We start from the raw sequence: 14877 nt of genomic DNA on the forward strand, positions 1-14877 counted from the left end.
TTCAAAGAAGCTTGGATCATCATTATTTGGACAGTATAGGTTAAGAAGCCATATCTGCTTATTGTCCATTTTTTTTTCACCTTTATTTAACCAGGTAGGCAAAGTTGAGAACAAGTTCTCATTTACAATTGCGACCTGGCCAAGATAAAGCAAAGCAGTTCGACACATACAACAACACAGAGTTACACATGGAGTAAAACAAACATACAGTCAATAATACAGTAGAAACAAGTCTATATACGAAGTGAGCAAATGAGGTGAGATAAGGGAGGTAAAGAAAAAAAAGGCCATGTTGGCAAAGTAAATACAATATAGCAAGTAAAACACTGGAATGGTAGATTTGCAGTGGAAGAATGTGCAAAGTAGAAATAAATAAATAAAATAAAATAAATAGAGTAGGGAAAGAGGTAGTTGTTTGGGCTAAATTATAGGTGGGCTTTGTACAGGTGCAGTAATCTGTGAGCTGCTCTGACAGCTGGTGCTTAAAGCTAGTGAGGGAGATAAGTGTTTCCAGTTTCAGAGATTTTTGTAGTTCGTTCCAGTCATTGTCAGCAGAGAACTGGAAGGAGAGGCGGCCAAAGAAAGAATTGGTTTTGGGGGTGACCAGAGAGATATACCTGCTGGAGCGCGTGCTACAGGTGGGTGATGCTATGGTGACATGTTAGCAATAACATGTTTAAAATAATCCATCTACCTTGATGATCTGTTTGGACAATTTGCACATTTGGATCCCATGGCCCCGGATAGACCGGGACTCATCCTTCGAAAAAAGCACACAGTGACACCCACAGAACAGAAGCAGATCAAACGGCAAATGCATTTCCATCGCCCTCACCTCAATTTGTATTAAATAAAGCCATTAAAATATATATATATATATATATTTCAAAAATCCTGCTTATCTTATTTTCCATAATTAGCTATTCATATATGTTGTAATGTAGACAGTTTATGGAAAGGATTTTGACCTCTTTTTTAGCAAACAATTATTGTGATTCATCCTGTATTGTCCCGAACATCTTTTACTCCCTCGCAACATTTGTGGGATACACAGCCACACACACACACACACACACACACACACACACACACACACACTCCTTTACGTTGTTGATTGCCCCTCTATATCTGTCCGCTCCTCAGTTTGTTCCCCGTGTCAGCATTATTGCCATTTTGTTGTCCCCTGTCCAGACGCTGTCCGTATTCTGTTCCTGTCCGTGTTTCATTAAATGTTCACTCCTTGTACTTGCTTCTTGTCTCTAGTGTCTGTCCTTACACTGTTGAAGATATTTGAAGAGGCGGGAGCAGTGAAATGTGTGTGTGTGTGTGTGCTTGAGATTCCACATTGCACATAATGGATCTGATAGAGCCACACCCTACCCAAATACTACCTGTCTCATTCTCTTTATGACCCACTGTCTGTCTTTTGCCTTCCTCCCCTCCTCTCTCATTTTCTATCTCATTCAAAACAAAGTAATCATTACACTGAGAAAAGTTTCAGAGGAATAGAGACATTTCAAATGTCATATTAAGTACAAATAGTTAACTTCTTGACGCACCCCATCCATTTAGCGGGATCCTTTTCATCAACACCCGCTGTATTGCAGCGCGCCAAATTAAATGACAAAAAAATATTTAATTTTCATGAAATCACAAGTGCAATATAGCAAAACACAGTTTAGCTTGTTGTTAATAGACCTGGCGTGTCAGATTTCAATACAGCTTTTCGGCAAAAGCATAACAAGCGTTTATGTAAGAACATCTCTCTCAGTAGACAAAATATTACAAACACTAGCTGCCAAGTAGATTGGTCACGAAAGTCAGAAAAGCAATAGATTAAATCGCTTACCTTTGATGATCTTCGGATGTTTGCACTCACGAGACTCCCAGTTACACAATAAATGTTCCTTTTGTTCCGTAAAGATTATTTTTATATCCAAAATATCTCATTTGTTTGGCGCGTTATTTTCAGAAATCCACAGGCTCGAGCAGTCACGACATCGCAGACGTAAATTCCAAATAGTATCAGTAATGTCCACAGAAACATGTCAAACGTTTTTTATAATCAATCCTCAGGTTGTTTTTAAAATATATAATCGATAATATATCAACCGGGACTGTCGCTTTTTCAATAAGAGAGGGAGAGACAATGGCTGCCCCACTCTGTTGCTCAAGCAAAACTCTGCGAACACCCAGCTAGCCACTGACGCGATGTTATCTTTCTCGCTCATTTTTCAAAATAAAAGCCTGAAACTATGTCTAAAGACTTTTGACACCTTGAGGAAGCCATTTTCTGAATTTTGATCATTAACGGGGATCGGCCTAATTCTGCTCTGCGTGCATTATTTGGTATGTTTTTGCAGAAATCTGCATGCTGAGTCTCAATTTGGAATTTGTATTTTGTGGTTATGACAACTGGACCTTTTTTTAACACCATTATTTTAGTCTTACTGAGATTAACTGTCAGAGCCCAGGTCTGACAGAATCTGTGCAGAAGATCCAGGTGGTGCTGTAGGTGCTCCTTGGTTGGATACAGAAGCAACAGATCATCAGAAAACAGTAGACATTTGACTTCAGATTCTATTAGGGTGCGGCCGAGTGCTGCAGACTGTTCTAGTGCCCTCGCCAATTTGTTGATATATATGTTGAAGAGGGTGGGGCTCAAGCTGCATCTCTGTCTCACCCCACGGCCCTTTGGAAAGGAATGTGTTTGTACTCCCTCTCTTATCCTTCCTCCCCCCCCCCACACTGACATAGTCCCAGGGGAGGCGTTGTACAGACAGTCAGACAGCCCCTCACCCTCCCCTTTTTCTGCCCCCTCCACTGCCCGACAGGAAGCATGACGCAACATTGCTTTTTCTCCAGTAAATGTGACGGAGCTGAAGACAGAGTGTGTGTATGTGTTTGTGTGTGTTTGCGTCAGACCCTGTGTCTGCAGCAAGATAGTTTTAGTGTGTCAGTATTTCTATTTCCTGTCTGCTTTGTAACTCTATATTCTTTCAACCACATTGTGTGAATGTGGAGAGAGTGCGCACCCATGCTGTGTGAGTAGAGGGCAGCACAGCTGAGCACTCTTTTATCTCTGTCTGTTCTCCCTCCCTCCCTCCCTTTTCCTCCCTCATTCTCACCTCCTTCTCACTTTCTTTTCTCTCGTCACTTGTGTTTTCTCACTAGATGAACCAGCATGGTCTAGAGCAGTTTGGAACAGAGAGTGTGTTTGCGTGTGTGTGCTTTTCTGTGATTATGCACATGCATATTTCCTTTAGCGTGAAGTAGATTGTAGCGATGTGTGTGTGTGTGTATACTGGCTCTGGATGTGTGTGTTCCTACTGAGAAGAGCTCCGTGCGTGGAGTGGAGTAGAGCACATCGTCAGTCGCTCCGTCAGTCAGGATGGTTCAGAGGTTTAGTCTACGCAGACAGTACTCCAAGGTAAGTCTGCTAAAAGACCCCCACTTAACTGTAAAGTGACCCACTGAGCTGAACATAATACATGAAATTGACTTCATTGTGGGGACCCCCATATTAGTCTGGTAATTTGAGACCTGTGACATTATATGTTTAGTGTGGCTCTTTCAAGTGTATACTTTCAAAAGACATGTACATCTGTAGTTGCTGAATGTCTCTCTCTTTTTCCCTCCTAGCTCCATCTCTCTTGGTTAATCTGTCCCAAAAAAATCTGTCTCATCACTGTGTTGAATCTGTCCCTGTCTATCTCTCTCTCTCTCTCTCTCTCTCTCTCTCTCTCTCTCTCTCTCTCTCTCTCTCTCTCTCTCTCTCTCTCTCTCTCTCTCTCTCTCTCTCTCCAATATGCTTTAATGGTATGAATGACCATTTCAATGTTGACAAAGCAAAGTGATACAAATAAAAATAATGAAAGCAACAATGACAGCAATAAAAATAGTAGCTATAATATGAAATACAAAAATATACACTGAGTGTACAAAACATTAAGAATTTGTACATTCAGTGTACACTGTATATTAACAGAATATAACAAATAAATATCCAATACAGAAATGTAATAATGGCCAATGTTCAGAATCAAAAAAATAATTGAAAATGGTGGTACTTATATGGTCTATTACTTATAATATTACTTATAATACAATAGTACAATAGTACATTTTTATGTTTCCTCCCTTCGCTTGGGACAAACTGTGACATACTTTGCTGCCAACTCTATAACATCAGACCTCTCCCCCAAAAGTATAGAAAGTTTCTCTTTGTTTAATTGTTCTGAACCTTTCATTTTGAAAATAAGGAATCTCTAATGAATCTATGTTTGGGGCAGGTGATTAGAAAGTGTTCTTCACTTTCTATCTCGCCTAACCCACAGTGAAGACATAGTCTGTCCTTTCCAGGATATTATTACTGATTCTGTAATTGGTTAAGGTTTTTCCTTGTTTGGGCTGTTTTACAAAGGTTAAGTATTCAGATAAAGTGAAGTCTCTTTCCAATGTTCGGTAGTATTCCATTTCTCTCGACTGCACCAAAGGTTGATGTATGCATTCTTATTATTCACCAGAACACACACACACACATTGTCTAGCAGGATCGCCTGCAGCTGAGGATTCCACATTGATTGAGTGGAGGGTCTGGTCTGATCTCTCACTTGAGCTGCTTGGGGAGAGAGGGATGGGTAGGGGTAGAGAGATGGAGGGAAGGAGGGTTGGGGCAGAGCATTTTTGGGAGGTTTGTAAGGAAAAAGGGGTTGCTTTTGAATGGGGCTGGGAGGGGGTCTCTGTATTATTGAGTGGAGATGAAAAGGCAGTCATACTTGGGGGGGTAAAGCCTCCTCAGGGCTTTTCTGAAGATGTCTGCTCATCCCGCCCCTCAGAGAGCAGGATTACGGGATTATCCTCCTCCTTCCTTCCTCCTGCTCCTCTTAGACCTCTTCTCCACCTACCCACCTGCTGCTCTCTCCTCAACCACACTTTTTATTCTACTCTGTTATTCCTTCATGTATCTGTGAGAACATATATTACAATAACACATACATAAATATCTGCAGTTTTGGTAGCATGCAATCATTTCCAGGTGTAATTAGCACTTAATATTCAGAGTTAATAAGGTACAGCTATTGTCTACTTCAGATCATTTTACCCGTAAACACACACACACACTGGCACATGCCCTCTTTCTAAAAGCCTGTAGATGCTGGTTACTTAAGCTGGTTACTTCTGTTTACCTACAATATTATGAGAAAGACAGAAGATGATGTCCATAACTACAGTATTGTTTTGGATGGATGCATGGTCTTTGTCATGCTGGTAGAAAGGGTTGATTGGAACTGGTCGTTGAGGGCCACAGTGTGCACAGGATTTTGTTCTTACCAAGATACAACACACCTGATTCAGCTAAGCAATGTACTGTATAACCACATGCTTGATAAGCTAGAACAGCTGTGTTAGTGCAGGGCTGGAACAAAAGACTCACCACACCCTGTTCTGCAGCTCCGGCGCCATTATTTAAAAATGGCGCTAGAGCAGAAAAGGCAGATGTTTTACATGCCCCCAACTGATTGAGTTTTTTTGTTTGTTTATCTGCGTTGTTTGTAACTTATTTTTGGACTATTTTTGTGCATACTGTTGCCGCTACCGTCTCTTATGACCGAAAATAACTGCTAGACATCAGGACTGCGATTACCCACCAGGGACTAACAGAATCCTTTTTCTTCTTTCACGACTCTGTCGAGCCCGAGGTGGAGGATATACGGCTCCCTTGGGAACAGGCCCCGACCCCAGTGATCTGCGTGAAGAAGAGGCGGAGAAAGAGTGGCGGAGAAAGAGAGGCCGGAGGCCGGCTGCCTTCTGAGGAGTCGGAGGCGATCGAATAAACCCCCACTCCCCTCAATTCTGCATGCAAACATGCAATCTTTGGACAAAAAAAATGGACGTTATTGGGAAGATTAAACTACCAACGGGACATTAAAAACTGTAACATCCTATGCATCACGGAGTCATGGCTGAATGACGACAATATCAACATACAGCTTGGATAGAACAGTGGCTTTTGGTAAGACAAGGGGTGGCGGTCTATGTATTTTTGTGAACAACAGCTGGTGCACGATATCTAAGGAAGTCTCGAGTTACTGCTCGCCTGAGGTAGAGTTTCTCATGATAAGCTGCACACCACATTACCTACGGAGAGAGTTTTCATCTATATTCTTTGTAGCTGTGTATATACCAACACAGTCAGAGGCTGGCAACAAGACAGCATTGAATGAGCTGTATTCCGCCATAAGCAAACAAGAAAACGCTCACCCAGAGGCGGTGCTCCTAGTAGCCGGGAACTTTAATGCAGGGAAACTTAAATCAATTTGACCTTATTTCTATCAACACGTGCAACCAGAGGGAAAAGAACTCTGGACCCCCTGTACTCCACACACAGAGATGCACAGAGATGCAACCACACTGCACACTGTCCTAACCCATCTGGACAAGAGGACCCTCCAAACTCGTCATCAAGCTCGAGACCCTGGGTCTCGACCCCGCCCTGTGCAACTGGCTACTGGACTTCCTGACGGGCTGCCCCCAGGTGGTGAGGGTAAGTAACAACATCTCCACCCCGCTGATCCTCAATACTGGTGCCCCACAAGGGTGCGTTCTGAGCCTTCTCCTGTACTCCCTGTTCACCCACGACTGCATGGCCATGCACGCCTCCAACTCAATCATCAAGTTTGCAGACGACACTAGTCTTGATTACCAAAACAAATGAGACGGCCTACAGGGAGGAGGTGAAGGAAAATAACCTCACACTCAACGTCAACAAAACAAAGGAGATGATCATGGACTTCAGAAAACAGCAGAGGGAGCACCCCCTATCCACATCGACGGGACAGTAGTGGAGAGGGTAGTAAGTTTTAAGTTCCTCGGCATACACATCACGGACAAACTGAATTGGTCCACCCACACAGACAGCGTTGTGAAGAAGGCGCAGCAGCGCCTCTTCAACCTCAGGAGGCTGAAGAAATTTGGCTTGTCACCAAAAGCACTCACAAACTTTTACAGATGCACAATCGAGAGCATCCTGTTGGGCTGTAGCACCGCAACTGCTCCGCCCACAACTGGAAGGCTCTCCAGAGGGGAGTGAGGTCTGCACAACACATCACCGGGGGCAAACTACCTGCCCTCCAGGACACCTATACCACCCGAGGTCACAGGGAGGCCATAAAGATCATCAAGGACAACAACCACCCGAGCCACTGCCTGTTCACCCTGCTATCATCCAGAAGGTGAGGTCAGTACAGGTGCATCAAAGCAAGGACCGAGAGACAGAAGCTGTTTTTCAATCTCAAGGCCATCAGAATGTTTAACAGCCACCACTAACATTGAGTGGCTGCTGCCAACATACTGACTCAACTCCAGCCACTTTAATATTGGAAAAATGTATGTAAAAAATGTATCACTAGCCACTTTAAACAATGCCACTTAATATGTTTACATACCCTACATTACTCATCTCATATGTATATACTGTACTCTATACCATCTACTGCATCTTGCCATCTTTATGTAATACATGTATCACTAGCCACTTTACACAATGCCACTTTTATATGTTTATATACCCTACATTACTCATCTCACATGTATATACTGTACTCGATACCATCTACTGCATCTTGCCTATGCCGTTCTGTACCATCACTCAGTCATGTATCTTTATGTACATATTCTTCATCCCTTTACACTTGTGTGTATAAGGTAGTTGTTGTGAAATTGTTAGGTTAGATTACTCGTTTGTTATTACTGCATTGTCGGAACTAGAAGCACAAGCATTTCGCTACACTCGCATTAACATCTGCTAACCGTGTGTATGTGACAAATAAAACTTGATTTTCGCCCTCCATTTGGCAAATCTGACCATACTTCTATCCTCCTGATTCCTGCTTACAAGCAAAAATTAAAGCAGGAAGCACCAGTGACTAGATCAATAAAAAAGTGGCCAGATGAAGCAGATGCTAAGCTACAGGACTGTTTTGCTAGCACAGACTGGAATATGTTCCGGGATTCCTCCAATGGCATTGAGGAGTACAGTTGTGGCCAAGTTTTGAGAATGACACAAAAATGTATCTTCACAAAGTCTGCTGCCTCAGTTTTTATGATGGCAATTTGCATATACTCCAGAATGTTATGAAGAGTGATCAGATGAATTGCAATTATTTACAAAATCTCTCTTTGCCATGTAAATGAACTGAATCCCGAAAAAACTTTTCCACTGCATTTCAGCCCTGCCACAAAAGGACCAGCTGACACCATGTCAGTGATTCTCTCGTTAACACAGGTGTGAGTGTTGACAAGGATAAGGCTGGAGATCACGCTGTCATGCTGATTGAGTTTGAAAAACAGACTGGAAGCTTCAAAAGGAGGGTGGTGCATGGAATCATTGTTCTTCCTTCCTCAACCATGGTTACCTGCAAGGAAACATGTGCCGTCATCATTGCTTTGCACAAAAAGGGCTTCATGGGCAAGGATATTGCTGCCAGTAAGATTGCACCTAAATCAACCATTTATCAGAGCATCAAGAACTTTAAGGAGAGTGGTTCAATTGTTGTGAAGAAGCCTTCAGGGCGCACAAGAAAGTCCATCAAGCTCCAGGACCGTCTCCTAAAGTTGATTCATCGGGCACCATCAATACACAGCTTGCTCAGGAATGGCAGCAGGCAGGTGTGAGTGCATCTGCATACACAGTGAGGGAAAGACTTTTGGAGGATGGCCTGGTGTCAAGAAGGGCAGCAAAGCAGCCACTTCTCTCCAGGAAAAACTTCAGGGACAGACTGATATTCTGCAAAAGATACAGGGATTGGACTGCTGAGGACTGGGGTAAAGTCATTTTCTCAGATGAATCCCCTTTCCGATTGTTTGGGGCATCCGAAAAAAGCTTGTCCGAAGAAGACAAGGTGAGCTCTACCATCAGTCCTGTTTCATGCCAACAGTAAAGCATCCTGAGACCATTCATGTGTGGGGTTGCTTCTCAGCCAAGGGAGTGGGCTCACTCACTATTTTGCCTAAGAACACAGCCATGAATAAAGAATCAACACATCCAACACATCCTTCGAGAACAACTTCTCCCAACCATCCAGGAACAGTTTGCTGATGCACAATGCCTTTTCCAGCATGATGGACCACCTTGACATATGGAAAAAGTGACCTAAGTGGCTCGGGGAACAAAACATATTTGCGGTCAAAGGCCAGGAAACTCCCCAGACCTTAATCCCATTGAGAACTTGTGGTCAATCCTTAGGAGGCGGGTGGACAAAAACAAAGACCCACAAATTCTGACAAACTTCAGGCATTGATTGTGCAAGAATGGGCTGCCATCAGTCAGGATGTGGCCCAGAAGTTAATTGACAGCATGCCAGGGTGGATTGCAGAGGTCTTGAAAAAGAAGGGTCAACACGGCAAATATTGACTCTTTGCATCAACTTCATGTAATTGTCAATAAAATCCTTTGACACTTATGAAATGCTTGTAATTATACTTCAGTATTCCAAAGTAAAATCTGACAAAAATATCTAAAGACACTGAAGCAGCAAACTTTGTGGAAATTAATATTTGTGTCATTCTCAAACATTTTGCCACGACTCCACACCACATCTGTCATTGGCTTCATCAATAAGTGCATCGATGGGGCCTCCCGGGTGGTGCAGTGGTCTAGCCAGACTATTCATATTGCCCCCCCCCATCCCCTCTCCACACCACTACCACTCTCTGTTGTCATCTATGCGTAGTCACTGTAATTAACTCTACCTACATGTACATCCTACCTCAACTAACCGGTGACCCTGCATATTGACTCTGTTGTATTCGGCGCATGTGACTAATACAATTTGATTTGATTTGAAGGACCAATATTACTGGCATTGTTGACCTTAATTTGTGGTTATGACAGGTAAACACACACACACACACACACACACTCATCAAACAGCAGAGTTTCGATTGAGTTTCAGCAGACATACACAAGCATGAGGTGTGGGTTTTGCAGTCCATGTGACCTGTGACCAGGACATGATGTAATCCATTGTTGTGTCATTTCAATGAAACTGCGTGTATGTTATTGCTGTTTTTGCAGATCTTGATAAATAAAGGTTAGGTGAAGGTTGAATAGATAAAAACAAGTGTGCTTGTGTTGTGCATGTGTGTGATGTGGCCAATGTCATCGCCCCACTCTGCATTAGTGGTTGAAAGCTGTTGTTAGTTGATGTAACACCTACCTCTCCAACCCACAGTGGTTACAGTTGAAGGGATATGTTTAGGCAGAGTTCTGTGGTGCGGGCTGGCAGTACACTAAGCCACGTGGTTTTCTGGTTTGTTGTTTTTGCTGAGCCTAGATTCTTCTCATCAGAGAAAGAGTAAGATACACTTTATCCTTATCTGTGTTCATGCCTGCTCTCCTTCCGCCCTCTTTCCCTTTTACTATCTTCCTCTCCCCTTTCTCTCAGACATTTTCTTTTCTTGTCCTCTCTTCTCTCTCCGCTCTTCTGCCCTCTCATCACCTTCCCTGTTTCTCTCTTTCATTCTCAAACAGACTTCTCTCTCTCCCAGAGCGCTGTACAAATATTCTGCTATAAGTGTAAATATTTCCTTGCCTGCTTTTTGCCCATGGGCTGCTGCTCCACTGAGTTGGCAGAGACTGTGTGTTCTGCCTGAGCTTAGATTGACCATTGAGATTGTGTGTTTGATTTTGATATCATTGTATACTGTATCTATGTTAGTTTTATGATAGCTATTTGTTCTGTTTGTGTGAGTGTATTGATTTAGGTGTTATTGGTTAGAAAGAAAACATTTGGTAATGATGATGGATTAATAGTGTTAACCCTTTACACTCGTTGGAATTGGCCCATACGAATAGGGCTAAATTGAAATGTTTCTTACAGAAGAAATATGAAATGCAATAAGCATGTTAGCAGTTGAAAGGGAACATTATGGGATTATGGGAAAATTATTAGACCAAAGTTGAGGACACAACAGTTCACCTGACACAAGACTGAATCCAAACATTACACTGTTCATTTTATGTGTATTTTACATTTAACTATACTTTTTACAGCATTTGTTAAAAACAAAATCTGAAAATACTCTGTATACCTTGAGTAACATTATAGGAATATTCCTGAAAAATGTGGGGTAAGTGCAACATAAGACAACAAAAAAGGACAAGGCTGAGTGGACTAAATGGTCACACACCTCTCCAACGTGTGCACAGTTCCTAAGTCATTTCAATGCACTTTTATGACTCAAAGAAGAGTCTTCAACTATGTGCTTTTTTGAGCTCTCCTAGCTGTGTCATTGAGGAACTAGAGCAAGCAGACATGTAGTTGTTTTGAACACATCCCTGCTATCACACAATTACTGCTGTTGTTTACGCATTCCAAAAACGGCCCATTATAAATCTCAATCTGGGTCAGGTGGGCATCATTAGAAAGCTTGTTCTATTACCAATATGACTAGCTAAGTTATAAAATATGATCTTACTGTGTTAGGCTTTCAAGGCACTTCAGATAAACACTTCATTTTTGTGCGCATAGAAAGGAGTTATTAGTGAATGCAGGTGCGTGTTCCGCTGCAAATTTTCTTCAGAATAGACAAGCATTGGTTGATTCTGTTCAGAACAACACAGGGTATGACGCCACTACTAATGTTTGCAAGCTATATATCTTATTACTATTAGGTTAACTATTTAAGATGTGCCAAATACATTTTGTCTATCTGAGTTTTTCTAACTTGCTAATGTTAGCTAAGTAGCTAATGTTAGCTTGGGAACAGCAGCAGAGAATCCCCTCGTGGATTAAGGTCCCTGATGTCTAATATTTGTTTTGTGCGCGCTTCAAACTGCGTTTTTTGACACTTGCATAACTTTATGAGCTGGGTTGGCTGTCATTTTGTTAGCATTCTGGTAACTGATGTTTTTGGGGCTTTTTGTTTAGCTTGAAAAAAAATAGTGCCCCTTGTGTACACTGCCAGTAATTCCGTATATCCCGGAATGGCACAGGCACAGTTTGAAGGTATTGAAATCTGGATACCGCCCAACCATTGTGTGTGTGTGTGTCATCGCTCTCTGATCTCTGTGTGAGAATGACACTCAGCTGTTTCCTCTTTCCTGTGGTGGAGGTGTAGATGTTCTAGTTCCACAGTCATTGTTACAGTCCTATCATATCTCCACATAGCACAACACTGAGCAGTGTATGACGCAGCAGAGGAAACATTGTAGTACAGGGTTTCCCAACCACCAGGCCCCGGACTAGTACTGTGCAGCATAGAGTTTGCTACCTGGCCACTGTGCGCTTTTTCCCTAGAGCATGGGATGGGTAATCAATTAACTTAGCGTAGCCCAGTCTGTGAGCCAGTACCACAGCTCTTTCTCCCTGAAGCATATTTGTGAAAAAACACACTACCACAAAACATGCTGATTTGATGGACTAACACACACACATTAACCCGTACTTAATAGGGCAGCAGGTAGCCTGGCAGGTAGGAGCTTTGGGCCAGTAACCGAAAGAATCCCTGAGCTGACACGGTCAAAATCTGTCGTTCTGCCCCTGAGCAAGGCAGTTAACCCACTGTTCCCCCTGGACATACATGTGGATTTAAGGCCCCCGCATCTCTCTAATTCAGAGGGGTTTGGTTAAATGCATAAGAAACTTTTCAGTTGAATGCATCAGTTGTACAACTGACTAGGTATCATCCTTTCACTGCATAGTTATAGATATTCACACAGACCTTCACTCATTGTCCAACCAGGCCACAGTATTGAGTGTGTGTAATAGGAGATGGGGGAAAGTAATTCCTGCTGTAGCGAACTGGTTCAAATTAAGATCCTACATCTGCAGCAACAGGAAATGTTAATTATGTGAATTATAATAAACTGACATCTTTGTAGGAAAGTAATTCCTGCTGTAGCGAACTGGTTCAAATTAAGATCCTACATCTGTATAAGATAACAGATAAATCAATAGAACTGGTCTTCAATGGTGCGGCCTCATTTCACTTCGAAGAACTGCACGTTCAGTCCGTGTTCTGTCTTCTAATGAATGCACTTTTGTAACACTATAGTGATGTTTATTTTTATTTTTATTTCACCTTTATTTAACCATTGTAGGCTAGTTGAGAACAAGTTCTCATTTGCAACTGCGACCTGGCCAAGATAAAGCATAGCAGTGTGAACAGACAACACAGAGTTACACATGGAGTAAACAATTAACAAGTCAATAACACAGTAGAAAAAAAGGGGAGTCTATATACATTGTGTGCAAAAGGCATGAGGAGGTAGGCGAATAATTACAATTTTGCAGATTAACACTGGAGAGATAAATGATCAGATGGTCATGTACATACAGGTAGAGATATTGGTGTGCAAAAGAGCAGAAAAGTAAATAAATAAAAACAGTATGGGGATGAGGTAGGTAAAAATGGGTGGGCTATTTACCGATAGACTATGTACAGCTGCAGCGATCGGTTAGCTGCTCAGATAGCAGATGTTTGAAGTTGGTGAGGGAGATAAAAGTCTCCAACTTCAGCGATTTTTGCAATTCGTTCCAGTCACAGGCAGCAGAGAACTGGAACGAAAGGCGGCCAAATGAGGTGTTGGCTTTAGGGATGATCAGTGAGATACACCTGCTGGAGCGCGTGCTACGGATGGGTGTTGCCATCGTGACCAGTGAGCTGAGATAAGGCGGAGCTTTACCTAGCATGGACTTGTAGATGACCTGGAGCCAGTGGGTCTGGCGACGAATATGTAGCGAGGGCCAGCCGACTAGAGCATACAAGTCGCAGTGGTGGGTGGTATAAGGTGCTTTAATGACAAAACGGATGGCACTGTGATAAACTGCATCCAGTTTGCTGAGTAGAGTGTTGGAAGCAATTTTGTAGATGACATCGCCGAAGTCGAGGATCGGTAGGATAGTCAGTTTTACTAGGGTAAGTTTGGTGGCGTGAGTGAAGGAGGCTTTGTTGCGGAATAGAAAGCCGACTCTAGATTTGATTTTCGATTGGAGATGTTTGATACGAGTCTGGAAGGAGAGTTTACAGTCTAGCCAGACACCTAGGTACTTATAGATGTCCACATATTCAAGGTCGGAACCATCCAGGGTGGTGATGCTAGTCAGGCGTGCGGGTGCAGGCAGCGAACGGTTGAAAAGCATGCATTTGGTTTTACTAGCGTTTAAGAGCAGTTGGAGGCCACGGAAGGAGTGTTGTATGGCATTGAAGCTCGTTTGGAGGTTAGATAGCACAGTGTCCTAGGACGGGCCGGAAGTATATAGAATGGTGTCGTCTGCGTAGAGGTGGATCAGGGAATCGCCCGCAGCAAGAGCAACATCATTGATATATACAGAGAAAAGAATCGGCCCGAGGATTGAACCCTGTGGCACCCCCATAGAGACTGCCAGAGGACCGGACAGCATGCCCTCCGATTTGACACACTGAACTCTGTCTGCAAAGTAGTTGGTGAACCAGGCAAGGCAGTCATCCGAAAAACCGAGGCTACTGAGTCTGCCGATAAGAATATGGTGATTGACAGAGTCGAAAGCCTTGGCAAGGTCGATGAAGACGGCTGCACAGTACTGTCTTTTATCGAATGCGGTTATGATATCGTTTAGTACCTTGAGCGTGGCTGAGGTGCACCCGTGACCGGCTCGGAAACCAGATTGCACAGCGGAGAAGGTACGGTGGGATTCGAGATGGTCAGTGACCTGTTTGTTGACTTGGCTTTTGAAGACCTTAGATAGGCAGGGCAGGATGGATATAGGTCTGTAAAAGTTTGGGTCCAGGGTGTCTCCCCCTTTGAAGAGGGGGATGACTGCGGCAGCTTTCCAATCCTTGGGGATCTCAGACGATATGAAAGAGAGGTTGAACAGGCTGGTAATAGGGGTT

General features: G+C 43.0%; 1 protein-coding gene across 2 annotated transcripts in view; it reads left to right on the top strand.

Moving 5' to 3' along the window:
* The window catches only part of LOC112215737 (transmembrane and coiled-coil domains protein 1), a 71274-nt gene that overhangs the window by 18921 nt on the left and 37476 nt on the right, over positions 1-14877 (top strand). The window contains exon 1 of one of the 2 annotated variants that reach the window (XM_024375068.2): positions 2919-3430. The exons of the other annotated variant lie outside the window; for it this stretch is intronic. Within the exon in view, the coding sequence (XP_024230836.1) occupies positions 3392-3430 (39 nt within the window). The 5' untranslated portion in view covers positions 2919-3391. Of the gene's footprint in view, positions 1-2918; positions 3431-14877 lie in introns of those variants that run through there. 2 annotated transcript variants of the gene reach the window in all.

Source organism: Oncorhynchus tshawytscha, linkage group LG16 (genome assembly GCF_018296145.1).
Source record: "Oncorhynchus tshawytscha isolate Ot180627B linkage group LG16, Otsh_v2.0, whole genome shotgun sequence".
In the NCBI taxonomy this organism is placed as follows: domain Eukaryota; kingdom Metazoa; phylum Chordata; class Actinopteri; order Salmoniformes; family Salmonidae; genus Oncorhynchus; species Oncorhynchus tshawytscha.